General features: G+C 45.0%; 1 protein-coding gene across 1 annotated transcript in view; it reads left to right on the top strand.

Moving 5' to 3' along the window:
- The window catches only part of ST13 (ST13 Hsp70 interacting protein), a 325403-nt gene that overhangs the window by 123564 nt on the left and 177657 nt on the right, over window positions 1–24182 (top strand). Inside the window, exons 4-5 of the mRNA XM_040406554.1 lie at window positions 3752–3822; window positions 3918–3984. Coding sequence (XP_040262488.1) covers window positions 3752–3822; window positions 3918–3984 — 138 coding nt within the window. The remainder of the gene's footprint in view (window positions 1–3751; window positions 3823–3917; window positions 3985–24182) is intronic.

The raw sequence follows: 24182 nt of genomic DNA, 5'->3' as shown, positions 1-24182 counted from the left end.
AAGGAAAATGGAGATCAAATTTTTACATTTCACTTTTTTGGCAGATTTTCCATTTTAATCAATTTTTTTCTCTAACACATCGATGGTTAACAGCCAAACAAAACTCAATATTTATTACCCAGATTCTGCGGTTTACAGAAACACCCCACATGTGGTCGTAAACTGCTGTATGGGCACACGGCAGGGCGCAGAAGGAAAGGAACTCCACATGGTTTTTAGATGCCATGTCCCATTTGAAGCCCCCTGATGCACCCTTACAGTAGAAACTCCCAAGAAGTGACCCCATTTTGGAAACTAGGGGATAAGGTGCCAGTTTTATTAGTACTATTTTTGGGTACATATGATTTTTTGATCATTCAATATAACACTTTATGGGGCAAGGTGACCAAAAAATTGGTTGTTTTAGCACAGTTTCTATTTATTTATTTTTACAGCGTTCACCTTAGGGGTTCAGTCAAGTGACATTTTTATAGAGCAGATTGTTACGGACGTTGCGATACCTAATATGTATACTTTTTCTCATTTATTAAAGTTTTACACAATAATAGCATTTTTGAAACCAAAAAATTATGTTTTAATGTGTCCATGTTCTGAGAGCTATAGTTTTTTTATTTTTTGAGAGATTTTCTTATGTAGGGGCTCATTTTTTGCGGGATGAGGTGACGGTTTTATTGGTACCATTTTGTGGGACATACGCGTTTTTGATCACTTGGTGTTGCACCTTTTGTGATGCAAGGTGACAAAAATTGCTTGTTTTGACACAGTTTTTTTTTTTTTTTTTTTTTACGGTGTTCACCCGAGGGGTTAGCTCATGTGATATTTTTATAGAGCTGGTTTTTACGGACGCGGCAATACCCAATATGTATACTTTTTTTTATTTGTTTCACTTTAACACAATAATAGCATTTTTGAAACCAAAAAAATGATGTTTTAGTGTCTCCATGTTCTAAGAGCTATTGTTTTTTTATTTTTTGAGAGATTTTCTTATGTAGGGGCTCATTTTTTGCGGGATGAGGTGACGGTTTTATTGGTACCATTTTGTGGGACATACGCGTTTTTGATCACTTGGTGTTGCACCTTTTGTGATGCAAGGTGACAAAAATTGCTTGTTTTGACACAGTTTTTTTTATTTCTTTTTTACGGTGTTCATCCGAGGGGTTAGGTCATGTGATATTTTTATAGAGCTGGTTTTTACGGACGCGGCAATACTAAATATGTCTATTTTACTTTATTTTTTCTATTTTTTTTTTTTTTTTTTTTTTTCCTAACTTGGGAACTTTTTTTTTTTTTACATGTGAAACTTTATTTTATTTGATTTTTTCAACCCTTTATTTTTTTATTTTTTTTTTTACACTTTTCGTCCCCCATAAGGTCATACAAGACCTCTGGGGGACATTTGCTTCACTTTTTCTTTTTTTTTTCACAGTTGATTTCTCCTGTAACTGGGGCTGAGATAGTAGCCCCAGTTACAGGACAAATGCACCCCTAGAGAGGCTGTACAGCAGCAATCCAGCGCTGTACAGCCTCACAGCAGGGCTGATCGAGGTCTCTGAGAGACCTCACACAGCCCCTGCACTCTCCGGTCCCGGCGGTCACATGACCGCCGGGCCGGAACAGGAAGCGCACAGCGCTTCCTGCTCTGCAGACACAGCGCTCGGTGAGCGCTGTGTCTGCAGCGATCTAGAAGGCAGGGACACCTGGGAACTGTCCCTGCCTTGTCTTAGGGTTGCCCTGCTGTCACTGACAGCGGGCAACCCGATCAGCAGCTGCACGATTAGCGTGCAGCTGCTATTTCTGACAGGACGTTCTAAAACGTGCTGTCAGAAATAGACGTCCACCCATAGGACGTTTATATCCTATGGGCGGACGTGAGGCGGTTAAGAATAAGATCAGCCTGAACCAAAGTTATATTATATGGCTGAGGAAGCCAAGATGAGTTCATGGCAAGTTCAGTCTATATAAAAAATAATAATTGTGAACATAAACGGACATTGTATTAAAAGTTAGTGCTAAAGATATGAGACCATCTGTTAAGGAGTAAGTCAACTCCTTAAAACATGTCGGTCTGGAGGGAACAAGGTTACTTAATAAGGACTCATGTCCTTATCGCACACCTGCTGTATGAGGTTCAATTTATATATTCATAATTATCTTATATATATATCTCTGGTATATTTAGTTTACAACATATGTTAATCAATAATTCATATAATGTGTTATCTATGTAACAATGTATCGATTTATATATATATGTTATACTATGTATTTACCATTTAGAAGGTATTGTAGAAGGTACAGAAACAAATAAGTTTATGTTAATTGGATTTCAAAATAATAGTTATTCATGGACTCAAATAAGTGAAATGTACAAGTTCCGATGCCTAGCATCAAAGCCGCTATATACAATTTTCATCGTCAACCTATATTTAAAAAAGATAGGAGAAGACAGTCAACTCCAACAAGTCCAGGATATAGGTAATTAAAAGTGTCAGGAAAAGACCTTCCTCAATGATTTATGGTAAGAAAGGTCAACAAGTTCATGTGAACATATTATTAGATATTTAAATTTTAATGCTTAAAAGTTAGGTTCATCTACAATACCGCAGTGCCATCTGGAGGCAGATGGACAACATTATATTATTTCATTATTTGTTCTATACCATATTAGGAGTTGAGATAACGTAATGATGTTTTTAGCATGCGAATACACCCACCCTACCTGATTGGGAATCCCTAATCTAAAGGGGATGATTCTTAGATAAGGGGGGGGAATAATTACTCGTGTGCGGAGTAGCATGGGAAGTTAGCAAGAGAAAAAAAAGAAAGCTAGAGAAAAAGATCCATATATCCATTGATCCATTCATTCAATCAAAAAGAAAAACTTTACCAGAAGAAACTTGGATTATTCTTTTTGGATTATTAGGAAAGTTCTTCAGAACTGGTCCCATCTGACCTCTGTCTACCTTTTGACCCGGTAACGTATATTTTGTCTACTACTCGTGATATCAATAACATATTTCTCTCGGTATATAGCCAAGAGTTCCCATATTGTGGGAATTTATAGTGTTAGGCGCCTCCATAATGCTGATTATTCTCTTAGCAAAGATGCATATTGTTAATGGAAGATCTGACATTATTTGATAAGAGGACTAAACCCTTGGAAAGTTATTTTCCCTAGTCTGATTGCCGAGTTGAATATTTTATCATATTAATATCATATATTTTTGATTGGTCATAGGAAAACAGAGTCAAGGGATAACAACGGTTATTTTCCTGTAAATCCCTGTTTTATTGTTATAGCCTGTTTGATAACAGAAGATCCTAAGTTTCTCTTGGTATATGAGTCCGTTTGTTAAAAGTATGACACTGGTTGTCATAAATCAATAAATCGTACTGTGCTGATCAGATAGGGGTGTGTTAACACCACCGTGTGGTACATTTTGGATGTTACGTTGTAACTTCATCATTTGTTTTGCAGTTGTATTGTTTTTATAATAAACGATTAGATATTTTTGCATATACAATTGTTCCTTTGTTTCACTGCTTGCACAAATCAAATTAAGATATTTGATAAAAAGAACTTAGAGGCATTTTTTTTATGTCCGCCTGAAGGATGATATATTTTTTATTTTTTTTATCCTCTTTTATATGAAGATTCTTTTTCATATAGAAGATATATGACAACTTCTGCGTTATTTGAATTAGTATGTTATTGGTCATAGTTAATATGTATATATTCATTTTGTTCTAGAAATTGATAATGAAGGAGTGATTGCTCCAGATGATGAAGACCCTCAAGAAATGGGAAATGATGACGTAGAGGTGACAATATTAATTGTGTTTCTTGTAATTATGCCAACTGTGTACACTGATCATGACAGGCATGCTTAGTGTATATTGTTCCTATGTTTTTTTAGGTTACAGAAGAAATGATGAACCAGGCAAATGAAAAGAAGATGGAAGCAATAAACGCTTTGGGAGATGGTAATTTTTATTTTTTTTGCTAAGTATTGGTTTCTTTACTTATAGCTACAGTCAATTGCAGTCCTTAGTCTTAAACCACTGAGGAGTGATTGGCTGCAGTGTGTAAACAAGCAGCGGCAACAGATTTTTAATTGTATCTGTCAACCAGTGTAATTACAGCCTGTACTGATCTTTAACATATAAAGCCGTACCTGAATTATTCGCCCGGAATTGTATGGACCAGGCTGCTGCAGTTAGCCCACTCCATACAAAGCGGATGCTGGCTATATAATACAGCAGGCACCTGGCTATAACTGGGAACGGCGATCGATCCGAACCCTGTTATTTAACCCCCCGCTCTGCTGGATCTCGTAATTTCTTTTTAAATCAGATCCTTTTTTATTAACATCGCCAATAACCGCAATGATATAATCTTACAGCGTAATATAGCAATGACATTTTTTTCTTAATATCACATACAGACTTGATCAGAACTCAGACCTTAGCATATAGAATGATACAACTTATAACCCCTCCCTCCCCTGCCCCCCATCCTACCCCCATGGTGTTGGTGATCTTTACCAAATATTATTGTTCAAACGCCTAAACAAAAGCCAAGAGTCCCAAAGCTTTTCAAACTTTGTGGGACACCCCCTCTTCTGAAATATAGGCTTCTCATAAACCAGCATTGTGTCAACTTTGCGTATGAATTCTCTAAGGGTTGGAGGATCCGTCTGTATCCAGTGCAAGGCTATCAGCTTTCTTGCCACATATAATAGCCGACCCACTGCTACTTTATACAAATGCTCCGTTGCAATCTCTGATACATAACCCAGAATGCACACCTTGGGATCATACGGTATTTGCACCTTATATACATCATGTATGACTTTCAATACCTTCCTCCAGTATCTCCTCAGTTTCTCACAGCTCCACAGCATATGTATAAGATCCGCAGAGTGCACCGAGGACAATCAGCATTGGGTCTATAACCCAAACGATGCAAAAAGACTGGTGTCTTAGACTCTGTGGACAATAAACAGCTGCGAAAGCTTACCCCCTTCACTCAAGGAGGATAACGGTATTGCTTTAAGAATGTCTGACCACTGGTCAGTAGAGAGAGTCCCTACATCCTGTTCCCACTTGTGCATTCTGGACAGAGGGTAAGACATCAAATAATTATCTAGAAGAAGTTTATAAGTCATGGATATCATCCCTCTCCTTACCCCTTTGGATATAATGTGGTGCAAAGCCATATCTCTCTTTGACACTGCAGCATTGTTTTTGAATCTCGTGTTATACGCATGGTGTATTTGGAGATATTTATAAAATTGGCTTCTAGGTATACCATACAATTCCTGCATCGTAGTAAAAGATGCAAAGGGTTCCCCCTCAAGTAGATGGCCTATTCTTAGAATCCCCTTCCGTCTCCAATCCCCAAATCCCTCCAAAGAGACAAATTCGGGCATCCCAGGGTTTCCCCATATAGGAGTATATTCCGTAGTTCCTTCAACCTTTCTTAACTGTTTTATATCACTCCAGGTTTTATATATAGTGTAGCCTAATGCACCCATTGGACCTCCCTGACGAACTTCTGCCCCTTCCAGTAGCAACAAAAGGTCCCGGCTTTTCAATTGATATTGAAATATCTGACTGGTCACGTCTCTAGCCTCGGGGTCTAACCATCCCTTGAAGTGTTGACTCTGCGCAGCCAAAAAATATAACCAGGGATTCGGCACCGCCAGTCCCCCCTCTGACTTGGCGTATTGCAACGTTTCCAGTTTGATCCTAGGTTGGGCCTTGCGCCAAATGAGCTCCCGAAAAATGGAGTTGATTTTGTCAAATCTATTCTTTGGAAGCCACACCGGGGAGTTTTGCAAAATATGAAGCAACTGATGCATTAGTATCATCTTGAGAAGATTCGTCCTTCCCGCCACTGATAGATATAGTTTACACCATGCCTTAATTTTGTTCCGAAACTTAAGTAACAGAGGCTCAAGATTAAGTCGCTCAAATTCATTAATCTTGGGAGACATATATATTCCTAAGTATTTAAAAGATTCCACGCAGGGGATACTCCTGTCTGTTATCACACGTGACTTAGCCTGACCATCAATGAGCATCAGCGCAGATTTATGCCAATTTATGGTCAAACCAGACATTTTGCCAAACTGGTCAATGATCGACATAACTGTAACCAAAGAGGATTCAGTGTCTCCCAAAAATAGAAGAGTATCATCCTCCTACATCGCCACTTTGTTTTGCACCTCCCCATACCTAAAGCCCTGGATATTAGGGGATTTGCGTATTGCCGCTGCCAAAGGTTCTATCGCCACTGCAAATAACAGGGGCGACAATGGACACCCCTGGCGTGTGCCCCTCCTCAAATGGAATTTCGCGGACACCCCCCCCTTTCGCCCTAATACTCGCTTTGGGGTTAGAATATAGCACTTTCACCCATGAAATGAACGTGCCCCCAAACCCCATATATTCCAAAGTACGCCATAGGAACTGCCACTCTATGCTGTCGAAGGCCTTGGCCGCGTCCAAAGAAAATATAGCTCTGTCCCCCATATTATCAGCGGGTACTTGTAGACTAGCAAAGACTCTTCTTATATTAATTACAGTCGATTTTTGGGGCATAAAACCAGTCTGGTCTGGGTGTATAATGGATAATATAACTTTAGAGAGACGATTGGCCAAGACCTTCGCCAGCACCTTAACATCTGTTGATAATAATGCAATCGGTCTATGAGTTGGGCAGCGAATGATCCTTATCTGGCTTGGGAATGACCACTATCAACGCCTCTTGCATGGAGGACGGTAGCACACCCACTTCCAAAGAGTAATTTAGTACTTTCAACAGCTCAGGGAGCAATGTGTCCGTGAAAGCCTTGTATATCTCCACCGGGAGACCATCAAGACCTGACGCTTTATCATTGGCCATGGAACCCACTGCTACCCTTAATTCTTCCAGTTCAATCGGGGCATCTAGTAACAACCTATCCTCCTGTGACAACCGATTAAGATCTAACCCCTGCAAAAACCCGTCAATATCAGAGTCTGTGCAAGCTGTGTTAGATGAGTACAGGGAAGAGTAAAAGTCGCCTAGTACATTTAGTATACCCCCAGTATCTCTCCTCAAGATTCCACTAGAGTCAACCAGACTTGTAATACACGGAGAACCCAGCTGCGCTTTAGCTATCATTGAGAGCATATGTCCCACTTTCTCTCCTTCCGCAAAACGTTAGTTTATAAAAGAGACGCTTCCTCTCGGCCACCTGCAGGAGATGACATCTCAAGTCCTCCTCCTTGACTTTTAACTGATTGCTCGTCTCTGTAGAAGGTGCGTTTAGGATCTCGTAATTTCTAACAATGCATAGCTTGTGGTAAATGTCACTGTACATGAAAACCTTGGTAACAGTGACTGCAATATTATTATATTCCAACCAAACTGTAAAAAACAAAATCGGGTCAGTAGGGCAAAAACACAAAAATTTTTTTTTAAATTAGGGTTAATTTCCCATGGTTGAGCGCTGCACTTCAGGACATAGACTGGGAGTAACTATTGTCACATAATGACACTAATGCTAAATGGGAGTGCTTTAAATCTACTTTGGGTAAGTATATTGTTAAATACATTCCTAGAGGTAACAAGTACAAGTGAATGGCTTACAAATAGTGTAAAAAGGGCAGGAAATGACAAAAAAAAGGGCCTTTATAAAATTCTAATCTGAGGGGTCAGCTGTAGCCTTTAAAGCGAACCTTTCACCTGGATTTCACTTAATAAATTATCACCAGTACCTTTTATAGATTATCCTCATTGTGTTTCCATACAGTCTTGTGCCGCTTTCCTGCAATGTATATTCATTAAAAAAACGACTTAAAGTCCTCCTTTCCAGCTCCTGAAGTCACGGTAGAAGTCAAAGGGGTAGCCCTTCCCTCACTCCAGGCTGTAACTCCCCTGCCCTAACCCCGCCTCTAAGCAGTGTAATTGACACCCGGCTCAGTCGCTGGGACCGCGCTTGTACAGGCAGCGCATGCGCCGTCTGACTCGAGCGCGATCCTGTAACTGAATCGCGCGTGAGGAAGAGAAGACAGACAGGCAGGCATCGGGGACGGCGCATGCGCGATTCAGTTACAGGATCGCGCTTGAGTCCGCGCGATAGACGGAATCGCGCTGCTACTGAGGCCGACGGCGCATGCGCCGCCTGTACAAACGCGGTCCCGGCGACTGAGCCGGGTGTCAATTACACTGCTTAGAGGCGGGGTTAGGGCAGGGGAGTTACAGCCTGGAGTGAGGGAAGGGCTACCCCCTTGACTTCTACCGTGACTTCAGGAGCTGGAGAAGAGTACTTTATAAGTCGTCTTTTTCATGAATATACATCGCAGGAAAGCTGCACAAGACTGTATGGAAACACAATGAGGATAATCTATAAGGTACTGGTGATAGTTTATTAAGTGAAATCCAGGCGAAAGGTTCGCTTTAAAAGTATAAATAAATAAATAAATTATGTAAGGGGATAATAAAATCTGCAAAAATACACAATGAAATATAGGTGGCCAAAGGAAAGTAAGAACAACCCCAAAGCATTTCTGAAATACATAAGTGCAAAAATACCAGTAGGACCCGTAAATCATAGTAACGGGGCGTTGTCATTGGGGATCAAGAGAAGGCAGAGCTCCTAAAATGTTTTTTTTTTTTTTTTCTCCTCTGAATATACAAAAGAGAGGGCATCTCATGAGGGTGGTGTCACTGGTGTAAATACCTCAAATAACATACTTAACTGGTTGACTGTAGATATTGTCCTTAATATGGTAAAAAAATTAAAAGTGAACAAGTCCCCAGATCGATTACACCCTAGAGTTCTAAAGGAGCTCAGTTCAGTTATTGCTTTCTCGTGCATGGCATTGGGGGACACAGCACCATGGGTATATGTCCAACTACCACTAGGAGGCGACACTAGACATATAAAAAAGTGTTGGCTCCTCCCCGTTGGGCTATACCCTCTCCACAGACACTAGGCAGACCAGTCTTGTTCTAGTGTCCGTAGGAGGCAGACCTGACCTGTTTTTTGTGCAGGTCATCCTGCTACTTTTTATTTTTTCTTTAATTATTTTTTCTTTCTCTTTTCTGCAGGTTCCGGCCTGGGGCAGGGGTGGCGCCATCGTGTTCCACTTTAGTTGCCCCCCTGCGGGCGCGTACTTGGGTACCTGGCAGCCACCCAGTCCCCAAATCTGCTTCCGCAGTGGAATTCTGGCAGTCCCACAGTTCCCGTGTTGAGTCGCCGAGGGGGTGGTTACTGCTGCGCCTGAAGACGTCTGAGGGTGAGTATGTTAGATTAGGGTCTCCCACCCTCCTTCCCGGGCCTGGGCGCGTTCCCTCCTCTCCTCCCTTCCCGCATACCTAATACAGCTCCATTGCTGTGTGGGAAAATGCCTTGCCTCTGATACAGCAGGTTGTGGGTTCAGGTCCCAACAGAAACTTTTATCTCTCAGCTGTATCCTGGCCCCAGAATCCCCCTGGCCTTCCATTTTTCACTCTCTGGGGGTCGCTTCTTCAGTTTTCTCCCCCACCTGGCCCCCGTTCGTCGCGGCAGCGCTCCACTAATTTAGACCCCGGCTTTTCCGGCCTACTAGGCCGCAACTCCCCGCCCACTTTCTCCCTTCCCAGGCTTACTCCGTCCTCTCCCCTCCGTGGGGGGAGCCTGGGCGGGGCCTCTCCTGCCTGCCAATCCAGCCCCAGGTTCCCTGCTCTCTCTGAGGGACGGTTCTTCCTCTGGCTGTCTGCTCCTACTCTCTCAGGTCGCCATCTTCTGCTCTCCTGCTTGGGGTGCGCTGCACAGCTCCTGGGGTCTGGTAGGCAGCCTCTGGCTGAATTACTCCGCAGGCTCTTTTCCCTCCCTCCCCTCTCTATTGCTGCATTCTCCTGCATCCCTGCCACTTGCTCTATAGCTGCAGCACCTCTTGGGGAACGTGACATCTGGGGACAGATAGGACAGCCCTGCTGCTCTATGAGGGCCTCCTCTCCCAGCCTCCCTATTGGATTGCCACGTATTTCACGTGCGTCCGTTGTCTACGGAGGTTTCCATGTGGTCGCCTTGTCCCCCTCCCACCCTTTTGTGTGTAGGCCCCCCCCTGAATGGGCTCCCTCCATGTCAAGCCATGGGAACCTTGCCTGACCCGCCCAATCCCAGACGGGGTCGCTGGAGCGCTGCCTACAAATTGCGTTCTCCCCCCCCCCCCCCCCTACCACCACCAGGTTCCTCCCTACAGATGGGTCACGCTCAGGTACAGGGTCACGCAAGGAGTAGCCCACGGACCCTCCTCGGGTGGTCTCAACTAGCTTCCACCCCTCCTCGGCATCCTCGGGTCGCCCCAGGACATGCCTGAGGCTGGTGACGAAGCCTTCTCTGTCAGTTGCCTCTGGGGACACCTCTGCACCGTTTCCCTCGAACAGAGCATCAGGCGGTCTTCCACCATGCAGAATCCCTCTGTGTGGTCAAGTCAAACGTGCATGGTGGTACCTACCCTACCCAGGTTTGGTACCCCTCTAGTGGACTTTCGGATGGCGCTCTCCTGCCTGCACAGGTAATTACCGCACAGGTAAGGCAGTCGTCACTGTGCTTAACAACTGGCACACCTACAGTGTCTCTGGTACGTACGCCCTCGTAGGCTGTACACGACAGACCTTCCTGGTTCCCCTATACAGGGGCTATGTTCTGGGCAAGCTGATAATTCAGGCAGACGCCACTTGTAGGGTTGGTAACCCTTCTCAGCCTCTAAAGGTTCTTTTGTAGTGCCCGTACCAGAGAATACTGGCTGGCTTCTATGCCGTGGCGATTACATCTGTCTGTTTCCAGCCGCCTTGTTACTTTCATAGGTAGAGTTCCTCTGACTGACTGGCTCTATGGTGTTCCATGCGGCACTATTTCCCCCTTCCGGGCGAGATATACAGGCCGCCTTCAATTGCCGTAGCAATTGCAGCTGTCTGTTTCCAGCCACCTTGCTCCCTTCACGGGTAGAGTACCTACACCATCTCCTGATGCTGTTTCCAGTATCCCTGGCGGGCTCTTTTGTGTTCCGTGCGGCACTATTTCTCCCTTTCCGGCGAGATATAGAGGCCACTCTCAATTGCTGTAGCAATTGCCTCTGTTTGGTTCTAGTGGGCACCAGGCTGCCACATTGTTCCCTTCATGGTAGAGTACCTTCACTATCTCCAGAGGCTGTTGCTCCTGTCTGGCCTTATGGTGTACCTTGCGGCACTATTTCTCCCTTACCGGACGAGATATTGAGGCCACCTTTTATTGCCGCGGCCACTGCACCTACCTCATCATAGTGTGCACCAAGCAGCCATCTTTCTCCCTTCTTAGGTAGAGTTCCTGCACCGTCTCTGATGCTGCAGCAGTTACACCTGTCTGGCTCTATGGTGTACTATGCGGCCCTGTTTCCCTCTTTTCTGGTGGAATAGAGGGCCTCCTTCAGTTGCCATTGCACTTACTTAATTGTGGGGTGCACCTGTCGTTCTTTGTGGTACCGTGCGGCCCTATTTTCCCCTTCCCGAGCGGAATATAGGTACCATTGCTAAGGGGCAGCCGTTACACTTCTCTGGTCCTAGGGTTCACCATGTGGCCACATCGCTCTAATCTTAAATCTAGTATCTCTACCATCTCCAAATGCTGTACCATTGCACCTCTCTGGTCGTATCTCTACACTACACAGCCGTATTTCTACCTTACAGTTTGAGGACCTGCTCCCTCCAAATGCGGTCGCATTCCCGGATGCTGTGGCTTTGTTTCCACCCTCCTTAGAGTGCAACATGCAGCCACTTTACCTCGGTTTTAGCCGTGTATTTTTAGTACCCACGTGCTGGGCCCTATGGTGCAATCTGTGGCCCATACAGTTTCTGTATTACTGGGTGTTTCCTTCCCCGGGCTCTAATCTGTGCTGCGAATGTTGGTTACTCCCCTTTTTGGTTCTTCCATACATCTGCCACTCCGTTACTGTCGTGCTCCTTGTACTTCTCAAGGCACTGTCCACAACGGCCATCCTGGTTCAGCATGTACATGGTAACCATATCTGGCAGGGGTGGGCCAGCCCAACCCCCTCCTCCACCTTGTCGGTCTTTTGCTATTTCTGGTGTTCCCAGTATAGGGCTGATCTGTTCTGATCTGATGGGTGGTCCACCTACAACCACGCTCCCTATACCATGGCCAGGTGGTTGTTGGCTTTTGTGCTAGGGTTGCTCCTGCTATCCCTATCAAATACTACTGTCTGCTGCGCTCCGCGTTCCCCGTGTTATAAAGGAGTACCCCACATTGTTTTCTATTACAGGGCGGACCATTCCTGGTGGAGTACAGTGATCTCCACTGCATCTTCTCCGTGTTGGGGTACGTAGCTTGGTCTGCACCGCCCGCTGCAGCAGTTTTTGGCCCTCACTGGATTTCCTCCGCCACACGGAATCCGTCTGGGGTCAGCGACATTATCCTCGCTGGACGTCCTCCCTGATGATTTAGGGACAGAGCCACTGAGCGCCACACACCTGCCTGGTAGCTGAATTTTCTGCTGATTGCTCTGGCATCGGACAGGGTTCCGTAGTTCCTTCTGGGTCCGGGTGTTCCCTTATATTCTCTGCTTAGTTGTACTATCTAACAGAGGGCAGTCCCCTGGGACCTTGCTATTGTCTGTGCCCGTCTGGTACTCTCTCCCCCTGGGAGTCTTCTGTATGTTGGTCGCAGCTGGCTTCTATATTTCGTGTATTCACTCCCGTTTCTTTTATGGGGACTTCTCCATTCCTTATGCATATGGGTGTCTGTCGTTTTAGTGGTACAACCCAAGCCGCTGTACTTGCCCTCCCCGGGACAATGTATGCAGATTGCTAGCCACTATTCTTTGAATGGCTAGTTGTCCATGGCCAATTCCTTCCCATATGATGGTTCCTTTCATTTTTTCTTGGATATTCTGGGTTGATTGTTCCCCTTGTGGGTTCCAATAGCCTTGTGGACCTCTTGGGATTCGTGTCTATCTTCCCATCCTCCCACCTCCAGTACCTGGTGTTGAGTGGTTTAGTGCTACGGTCTGCATTTCCACCTTATGGTCTCCTTCGGGAGGGACTTCCTCCTGTTTGTAGAACCTTTCTCCTTAGTCTGTTGGGAGTGCTCTCCTTCTCCTCCCATGTCCCTCAGTCCAGTGTCCCTGCTGAGTTTCCTGGGCCTGCATCTCCCTGATACTTCATTTGGCCGGAGTTTCTCCGGTCTTGCGCTTCTCAGCGATATTTTGTTTTCAGAGGCTCGTTCTTAGTCTCCTGGTTTTGGGATGCAGGGCTTATCTTATCTTTTCTTTTTTCCTAGCCTTTACTTGCAACCCCCTCCCTTTCCAAGGGTTGGTGGTTTTTCTTAGCGCCTTTTGGGGTTTTCACCTTTCAATAGGACGCTTCTCTTCATCACCTGCTTCGCGGTGGGGGGAGTCCTGCTCCCTTCATATGTGAGCCTTGCTATGGCTTCCCTCACTCCAGTGTGCCCCTGCTGAGATTTCCTTCCCTGATACTTCATTTGGCCGGAGTTTCTCCAGTCTTGCGCTTCTCAGCGATATTTTGTTTTGAGAGGCTCGTTCCTCGTCCCCTAGTTTGGGGATGCAGGTCTTATCTTTTCTCTTTTTCTGCTTCTTACTTACAACCCCCTTTCCCTTCCAAGGGTTGGTGGTTTCCCTTAGCGCCTTTGGGATTTTTTTCCTTTCAATAGGGAGCTTAACTTCTTCACCTGCTTTGCGGTGAGGGGAGACCTGCTCCCTTCACATGTGAGCCTTGCTATGGCTTCCCTCACTCGCTTGGCCTTCAGTGATTCTATGCCCCTGGTCCGTCAGGGGTTGGCCTCAGGGTGTTTGTGCTTTCGCGTGAGACTATTAGAATGTTATGTGGCTCCAATACGCTGTGCTGTCCTACTTTCTCTCCAGCCTTCGGCTGAGCTCGGTGTTCCCCTTTGCCTTCTCTTTGCATTTGTGTCGTTCTCCCAGGCATTTGTCCTGGGGTGCTGGCAGTCATTACTGTGGCTTCCTTGGGGTTTCTCCCTTATGTGGCTTCCTGCCTATTCCGTGCCTTCTCCTGTTGGGTCACATGGTTCTTCCGCACCTGTATGCCCAACAGTTTGCATGGCTGTTCTTTTCCCACCCTCGGGGACTTCTTTGGGACGTCCCATGGTGCTGTGTCCCCCAATGCCATGCACGAGAAGATAGGATTTTTTGTACTCACCGTAAAATCCTTTTCTCGTAGTAGGCATTGGGGGACACAGATCCCACCCTATGTTTTTTACTTCCGCTTCTCCGGGCTGGTCTCTTGATCTTTCCCGGTACGGGAGTTGTTGGTTCCTTGCCTTTTTTCTCTCTCCTACTGCTTTTGGTACAAACTGATCTGCCTAGTGTCTGTGGGGAGGGTATAGCCCAACGGGGAGGAGCCAACACTTTTTTATGTCTAGTGTCACCTCCTAGTGGTAGTTGGACATATACCCATGGTGCTGTGTCGAAGACGCAGGCTGGTGTGTGTACGCAGGCGCGATCTAACGGCACGGCGGGGCGCAGGCGCAGAAGATTGGGCATGAACGATGCCCGGAGGATTGAATTGCGCAGGCGCAGGATCGGGACTGGGGAGAGTTCTAGCCGCCGCCCAGCGAAGTGAATAATGATGAGCTGGGCGGGGCTTAAGAACGGCAGTTGGGAAGGCTGGCTGGGCGCATTTTCACATGAAACGCCGCCCCTTGGGCAGATTGCTGACCGAAGAAGCAGGTTATAAAACTTTATATTTCGCTCTTTATAAGGTGGACAGGGGGGATACTTATATGCTTTTAAAAGACTGTATAAGACCTGTAATGTGATATATCTAACTATATATGCTGTTTTGGCCTGTCAGTGTCCCTTTAAGGACACATGACTATTCCAGTACGTCATGTGTAGTTCCGATCACTGCCGCAGGGCGGGCGGTTATCGGAACCTGGTGCCTGCTGAAATCAATCAGTGGGTCAATGCCTATCGGCAGGGATAGATAGGGGGAAAAAGTTTTGTTTTTTTTCCTTCCGCACTTTTAGCACCTTGATCGGGTGTCTGGGGTCCACACACTTATTTTTTATTTATTTTTTTCGGGCCCTGACTGTGGCCGGCACTCTTTGCGTCCGGCCACTGTTAACGCTTCACCCACCCCACAGCGCATTTATAACTTTTATTTATTTTTTTATTTATTTTAGCTGTAGGGCAAAGTTCGCGAAGACCTGTGCCCACACACACTAAATAAAGATTTACACACACCCCTATGGCCCGCTGGACGTTCTTGGCCGAGGAGGCATACGCCCTGCTTACTTCAGAGTCCGAGAGCCCCAGTGAGGACAAGGATGACCCCACTTTCCTGTTGTCATCCGTGTCCTCCTCATTATGTAGCAATAAAGATGAGCCCCCAAGGCAGATCATGGGGACCTCCATGCCAGTGACCCTGTGGCCCACGCTAGTACGAGTAGCTCTGGGGTTCGTACTAGTTTTCCGGCCCACCAGATCAGTCCACCTGAGCCCCCTGCCGATGAACTTGTCTGGTGTATTCCAGAGAATTTTGAGCCTGCAATTCCAGATTTTGTAGGCCAACCAGGAATCCAGATTTCCACAGTGGGCTTCATTGAATACGACTACTTTTAGTCTTTTTTTCAGTGACCACTTTGTAAATCTAATGGTGGAGCAAATGAATCTGTATGCCCAACAGTTCGTTGCTCAACACCCGGGCTCTCTTTTTGCTAGGCCCAGTGGCTGGATTCCGGTCAGTGCAGCCGAGATGAGGACATTTTGGGGCCTCGTGCTGCACATGGGCCTAGTCAAAAAATAAAAAGTGTCAGGCAGTACTGGAGTGGGGACGTCCTCTACCAGACAGTTTGGCCAGGATACGTACCCGGTTTGAGGCCATCCGGAAATGTACAAAATCAGGCCGGTCATGGATCACTTTGGGGCCAAATTTGTGGAGGCCTATGTACCTGGAAGGGAGGTCGCGGTTGCTAACTTTCCGCCAGTATGTTCCCTCTAAGCGGGCGAGGTATGGCGTGAAGCTGTACAAACTTTGTGAGAGTACCTCAGGGTACACTTACAAGTTTCATGTGTACGAGGGGTGAGATTCCCATATTCAACCCCCAGAATGTCCCCCCACTCTGGGTGTTAGCGGGAAACTTGTGTGGGACCTTATGCACCACCTGCTAGATAAGGTTTACCACCTGTATGTGGATAACTTTTATACTAGTATCCCCTTGTTCCAGTTCCTCGCCGCCAGATCCACGTCCGCTTGTGGGACCATGTGGAAAAATCAATGCAGGCTTTCTACCCCCTCCAGGTACCTGTCCCCAGGGGTGAGACCCGTGCCCTTACCTGTGGAAATCTGCTGCTGGTCAGATATAAGGACAAGAGGGATGTCCTTGTACTGTCCACAATTCACGGTAACTGCATCACCCCTGTCCCTGTGCAAGGTACCTGCGGCAACTGTCCTCAAGCCTGATTTGTATCGTCGCCTACAATCGGTATATGGTAGAAGTTAATCTATTTCCGGTAACAAAGCAAGGGTTAACAGCCAAACAAAACTTTATATTTATTACCCTGATTCTGCAATTTACAGAAACGCCCAATATGTGGTCGTAAACTGCTGTATGACCAAACTGCAGGGCGCAAAAGGAAAGTAATGACATATGGTTTCTGGAACGCAGATTTTTTTTTTTTTTTTTTTTTTTTACACCATGTCCCATTTGAAGAACCCCTTATGCACCCCTAGAGTAGAAACTCCATAAAAGTGACCCCATCTAAGAATCTACACCCCTCAAGGTATTCAAAACTGATTTTACAAACTTTATTAACCATTTAGGTGTTCCTCAACAGTTTATGGCAAATGGAGATGAAATTTCAGAATTTCTATTTTTGGTAACCTTACCTCACAAAAATGTAATATAGAGCAACTAAAAATCTTATGTACCCTTAAAATAGTCCCAACAAAACCGCCACCTTATCCCGTAGTTTCCAAAATCGGGTCACTTTTAGGGAGTTTCTACTGTAGGGGTGAATCAGGGGGGCTTCAAATGTGACATGGTGTAAATAAACCAGTCCAGCAAAATCTGCCTTCCAAAAACTACACTGCGCTCCTTTCCCTCTACGCCCTGCCGTGTGGCCGTACAGTAGTGTACGACCACATATGGGGTGTTTCTGTAAACCGCAGAGTCAGGGCACTAAATATAGAGTTTTGTTTGGCTGTTAACCCTTGCTTTGTTAGTGGAAAAAATGGATTAAAATTGAAAATTTGGCAAAAAATTTAAATTCGGAAATTTTATCTCCATTTGCCAATAACTCATGTGGAGCACCTAAAGAGTTAATGATGTTTGTAAAATCATTTTTGAATACCTTGAGGGGTGTAGTTTCTAGAATGGGGTCATTTTTGGGTGGCTTCTATTATGTAAGCCTCACAAAGTAACTTCAGACCTGAACTGGTTCCTAAAAATTGGGTTTTTGAAAATTATCAAGATTTGCTTCTAAACTTCTAAGCATTGTAACGTCCCCAAAAACTAAAATGGCATTCCCAAAATGATCCAAACAGGAAGTAAACATATGGGGAATGTAAAGTAATAACTATTTTTGGAGGTATTACTATATGTTATAGAAGTAGAGAAATTGAAACTTGGAAATTTGCTAATTGTTCCCAAATTTAGTTAAATTTGGTATTTTTTTTAAATAAATTAATTTTTAATTTTTTTTTACTTCATTTTACCAGTGTCCTGAAGTACAATATGTGGCGACAAAACAATCTCTGAATGGCCTGGATAAGTAAAAGCGTTTTCAAGTTATCACCGCATAAAGTGACACTGGTCAGATTTGCAAAAACTGGCCTGGTCCTTAAGGTGAAATATGGCCGTGTCCTTAAGGGGTTAAAGGAAAATGGTGATGGCAGATTTTCCATTTCCATCCATTTTTCTTTTTCATGTAACACAGCAAGAGTTAACAGCCAAACACAACTCAATATCTATTACCCTGATTTAGGGTTGGGTATTATACTGGTATTGATGATATACCATGGTATTAAATGGCGATATCGCTGTTTCTTAATTACAGCGGTATTTTAAGTGACGTCATAGAGGCAGTCGCACTTGAGCGCTGACTGCCTCTAAAACATGCGGCACAGTGGAGAAGGAGACAGTCCCTCCCTCTCCTCTGATTTGGCTGCTGCTGCACCACCAATGACAAGTGTGGTGAGTGGGGAGGAGCTGTGGCCGATGCACCAACAATGATAAGTGCATTGAGCAGCACCTGAGGGGTTAATTGGCAAGGTTCGGCGGGATCCCTGTCATTGAGGCTGGGTGCCGGCTGTGTGATATATTAATTATATTCATTGGTGGTGCAGTGGCCACAGGGTGCCCTCCCCTCCTCCTCAGAATATTCATTGGTGGCAGTGGCAGCTTCCGATCAAAGACCCAACAGTGAAAGCGTGGGGCTCCGATTGGTTACCATGGCAGCCAGGACTCTACTGATCATTGGCTGCCATGGTAAGCTCCCTGCTGGTTTGTGCACAGGGCAGCAAGGAGAGTGTAAAGTCCTATTCACCCTATTAGACCTCTATTAGGGTGAATAGGACAAGGGATTAAAAGATCACAAGTTCTGGACCCTTAAATGGGCAAACAGTTATTAACCCCTTTCCGACATAAGACGTAATAGTGCCGCATTTTGATGTACTATTATGTCATGGTGATCGGGCGTGAACCAGAGCGGTGTGCGCCCGATTACTGCAGGTGCCCGGCAGTCCCTGATAGCCGGGCCCCTGCTGTATCCGATTAACCCCTTATATGGCGTGCGCAGCGCTGACCATGGCATAGAAGAGGTTTGCGGCGGGTGACTGAGCCCATCGGGTCCCTGCTCTGCTGTGGCGGGGACCCGATGGATGACAAGGCAGCCCAATGCCATGCACAGGCTGCCCAATGCCTTGCACGGCATTGGGACTTGCCTTCTATGGGGGCCTAGGAAATCCAGCCTCAGGCTGGGTCTCCTAGGTAACCTGTAAGTGTATTACACAGAGTAATACACTAACAGGCAATGCATTACAGTACAGATGTAAAAAAAAATGCAACACCAAGCGATCAAAAAGGTGGATGTCCCACAAAATGGTACCAATAAAACGGTTACCTCATCCTGCAAAAAATGAGCCCCTACATAAGAAAATCGATGAAAAAAAAAAATGCTATTATTGTGTTAAAGTGAAATAAAAAAGTAGACCTATTAGGTATTGCCGCGTCCATAACAACCTGCACTATAGAAATATCACATGACCTAACCCCTCAGCTGAACATCGTAAAAAAATAAAAATTAAACAGTGCCTTTTTTTTTTGTCACCTAACATCACAAAAAGTGCAACACCAAGCGATCAAAAAATCATATGTACCCAAAAATGGTACCAATAAAATTGTCCTTATTATTTCCTTTGACTGAAAGCCATGTTTATGATGCCAGTATGTACCTATAAAGGGGACACACCGAACAACCCACTTATCAGGGTTTTCTGCTAGCATGTCCCATTTTCTATGGGCGCACCCGAAGATGCCGGATTGCTGCTATCTCCAGCACTCCCATAGAGAATAAATGGAGCTGCAGGGTGCATGCCTGACTGGCCGCTCCATCAAATTGGGGGGGAATTGTGACCCTGTTCTTGGCGGGGTAACTTAGCTATATTACTGTATGGGGACATCAACCAGACATTATAATGTATGGGGTCAACGAGGAAGTACTAGTAAATGTTTTTTTTATTCTAAATGAGCATTTATCGCAATATATATCGTATTAAGAATGCTATTTACGACAACATATAGGATGTTTCTGTAATCTGCAGAATTAGGCCTCTTTCACACGGGCGAGATTTCTGCGCGGGTGCAATGCGTGAGGTGAACACATTGCACCCACACTGAATCCGGACCCATTCATTTCTACGGGGCTGTGCACATGAGCGGTGCGTGAAAATCGCAGGATGCTCTATTTTGCTCGTTTTTCATCCCGATCATCTCCTAGCAACCATGCGTGAAAATCGCACCGCATCCACACTTGCTTGCAGATGCTTGCGATTTTTTCTCAGCCCCATTCACTTCTATGTGGCCTGCGTTGCGTGAAAAATGCACAAAAAAAAGCATGCTGCAATTTTCACGCAACGCACAATTGATGCGTGAAAATCACCGCTAATGTGCACAGCCCCATAGAATTGAATGGGTCCGGATTCAGTGCGGGTGCAATGTGTTCACCTTACGCTATGTACCCGCGCGGAAATCTCGCCCGTGTGAAAGAGGCCTAATTCTGCAGATTACAGAAACATCCTGTATGTTGTCGTAAATTGCTGTATGGGCAAACAGGAGGGTGCAGAGTATAGATTTTGGGGGGGGGGGGCACATTTCACCGGAATAATTTTCATGCAACTTGTCACAATTGATGACTGCCTGATGCACCCCTAGAGTAGAAACCCCAAAAGATTTACCCCATTTTGGAAACTACACCGTCAACGAATCTTTCAAAGCGTTTAGTGAGCACTTGGACTCCAAAGGTGTACATTTTTTTTTACAAGAAAGTCACTTAAGGTTGAAACAGGCGTCATGTCTATATTGAAGGCCGCCAGATGCACCCCTAGAATGGAAGCCCCAAAAAGTGACACCATTTTGTAAAGGCGTGGAAAGGGCGCCTTTAACTAAACGGGTGTTTCACAGAAGGCAGAAACACTTGTCAAACTGTTTAAAAGCAGACGTCTGTAAAAATGAAAAATTACACATGAAAAAGTCACTTTAGGTGCAATTTTTCTTTTTCACAAGGGGTAACGGGAAAAATGATCCCACTATTTGTTACACATTTTTCTCCCTGGCAACACCCCATATTTCCTAGTAGACTGCTGTATGGGCGCACAACATAACTTCGACATATAGATTTGGCAGACATGGATTTTAGGTGCCATGTCAAATGTAAAAAAAATTCCTGAGGTACCCAGAAATAGAAAACTCCAAGAAGTGACCACATTTTGGAAAGGGAACCCCTGTACAGGTGTCTCACAGAAATGAATATGTTGTGGTTGGTGAAAAGTGGATATGTAAGCTATGTGGACTAAATCAGAGATATAAAGTGGTAAAACTACAGGTAGCATAAATAATTAAATTAATCAATGGATGAGATTAGGATGGTAGATTCGGAAACAATCCGTCATGCTCAGGGCAGGTTTCGCAATGATAATTGGTGTCCTTTCATATCCCCCTTTTGTAACAAGCCCTGCATCTTTTTTGGGTCCTTCTCCTCTTCGCTTTTTGGGCGACTTCACCAGGGAACTGTTGCCCTGGTACAACTCGAGCACCATTGTCACAAAAATCGGCTTGCGACCGACGAAGATAGACACTGAGCAATAGGGGTTGTCACCCCCATGCCTCAGATCAGAATCCCATGCCTCAGAGCACATAAAAAAAAAACTTGCCTCTCCTGCTCCAGATGCTGCGGGCTTTCAGGATTCAGTTCTTTTTCTTCTGCTACTTTCACACTAGCGTTTTAGTTTTCCGGTATTGAGATCCGTCATAGGGGCTCAATACCGGAAAAAACTCTACATTTTTGTCCCCATTCATTGTCAATAGGGACTTAACTGAACAGAACGAAATGCTCCAAAATGCATTCCGTTCCGCTTAGTTCTGTTCCTATACCGGAGAGAAAACCGCAACATGTAGTTTGCTTTCCGTCCTGGGATGCGGAGCAAGACTAATCCGGCATGGCCCCCAATGCAAGTCAATGGGGACTGATCCATTTTCTCTGCCACAATAGAAAACGTATCCATCCTCCATTGACTTTCAATGGAGTTTATGACTGATCCGTCTTGGCAATGTTAAAGATAATACAACGGATGCAGATGGTTGTATTATCAGTAACGGAAGTGTTTTTTCTGAACTCTGCCGGATCCAGCAAAAACGCTAGCGTGAAAGTAGCCTTCCTGCTGTGCTGTGACCTGACACATCTTCACTCTGCGTAGTCACAGCACAGTCGATGGCAAAGGACCAGGAAGCAATGAGTACAAAGCCCGGGGAGGGAAGGGGGGGCGGGATCGGTCCTCCAGCACTAATGAGGTGGGGGCGAAAAATAAGGGGAGTGTGTATACATATATACACACACAGTAGATATAAAAAGTCTACACACCCCTGTTAAAATGTCAGGTTTCTGTGATGTAAAAAAATTAGACAAACATAAATCATTTCACAACTTTTTCCACCTTTTTAATGTGACGTTTAAACTGTACAACTCATCTAAAAAACTGAAATCTTTTAGGTAGAGGGAAGAAAAAATATAAAAATTAAATATGGTTGCATAAGTGTGCACACCCTTAGGCCTCTTTCACACGAACGTGGCCGTATTGCAGACCGCATTTGTGGATCCGCAATACACGGACGCCGTTCTGTGGCCATTCCGCATCACGGATGCGGACCTATTAACTTCAATGGGTCCACAAATCCGGAGATGCGAAATGGTGCGCAACGGAACCCTATGGGAGCACTACAGAGTGCTTCCGTGGGGTTTCTTGATTACACGTGTTACTAATATATCATTCTAAAACGTAGCACTTATTTCTTGTCATAAAACCCTAGCTCTAGCTTAAAGGGGTTATCAGAGTTAAATACATTTATGGTAATAACTCTTATAGTATTATATGAAACTATTTTGTAAATCACTTACATTAGCTATTTTGCTCTGTTTAGCCAGTTCACATTTGGGTCATGTGACCCCCGACGTCATCAACCCTGCTCAGGCACTGACGTCTCGTTTACAAGCTTCTCCCTGCTTGAGGGAGTGGCCCGGCTCTGTAAACGAGACGTCAGAGCCTTTGGTGCCCGCCCCCTCTCTCCCTCTCCTCACACAGCCTCGGTGATGGTAAGCGATCGCTCATGTGCGATACTTACCAGAGCCGAGGTGATAGATTTTCTCCAGCAGCAGGGTATGTGTCTGGCTCCTTCCCTCACTTGGGCCAGTTTACACGTTCCCCTCCCGCTTCTGGGGATTGTTATTACAGCCCTGGCCCCCTCAACAAGTCTCCATTATACTGTTAATACCCCCCCGGGAAAAAAGTAAATAATTGTCCATCATATAGCTTGGATACAGGGGTAGCTTGGGTACAGGGGTAGCTTGGGTACAGGGGTAGCTTGGATACAGCTATATGTCATCTTATAGATAGAGCCGTAGCTGTATCATCAATGTGACAGGAAGATCTGCCTGTGTGAGCTAGGAGATGATCATGTGACTGTTTTTTTAAATGCAAACTTAGGTTGTGCAGAGCAGGGTGAGGGGAAGGTCAGGTTGTTCACGCCCACAAATATTCATGAGGGAGAGCTCAGGCATTGTTGCTATACGCCCCCTCAGCATGTAAAAACAGCAATAACAGAACCATGTAAAGGTGTATGTATGGGTTTCTCTCTTAAGAAATCAAGCTTAACCAATGTATATGTATGTCCTGATGAATTTTATGAGGTTTTAATTTTTTTTCCCATAACTCGGATAACCCCTTTAAGTGATTTAAAACCGTCAGCTGTGCCACCGTGATGTCTACTGGTTGTCCTATAGAGGGTGCTAGCACTATTAGTTTTCGGTATAGTATTGACCAGGAGAACTGCTCAACAGTGTTAGTATAATCTATAAGAGATCTAGACAATAGAATATAGTTATTATTGGAATGCAACCAGGTCACCGGTGCACGCACTGCTTAAAACATTTCACAAACTGCCGACATGTTTCGCCAACTCATTGGTGTCTTCAGAGGTTGCGGGCAGACTGCTAGTAAGGGAGAGGGCGAGAACTAAATTTGAAACCTCCCTATTGTGATGTCACTACCACTTTGGGCCAATTCGTATTGGTATTATTTGTCCCCGTCCCTGGATGGTACTCCGGGCACTAAAAAAATGAGGCATCATTGTTTGGGTCGTTGTTATTGTCGATCCTCCAATGGGGGCACTATATATATGTATATATATTATAGGTTATATATAGTTAAAACAACACAAGAGCTCAGAAGACGTATATCCAAACATCTTAGCTGCATTAATATAGACTCTGATACAACCCTGTCAGGACATGTTAAAATCACACACAATGGTAATAGCCAGGGTCTCCAGTTTTGGGGGATTCAAAAGATGACACTAGGCCCCAGAATAATCAACTTGGATAGAAAACTACAGCAAAAC

Source organism: Bufo bufo, chromosome 9, assembly GCF_905171765.1.
Source record: "Bufo bufo chromosome 9, aBufBuf1.1, whole genome shotgun sequence".
NCBI classification, from domain to species: Eukaryota; Metazoa; Chordata; class Amphibia; order Anura; family Bufonidae; genus Bufo; species Bufo bufo.
The sequence above is the reverse complement of the archived record's forward strand: the minus strand, read 5'-3'. Positions and strand labels throughout refer to the sequence as shown.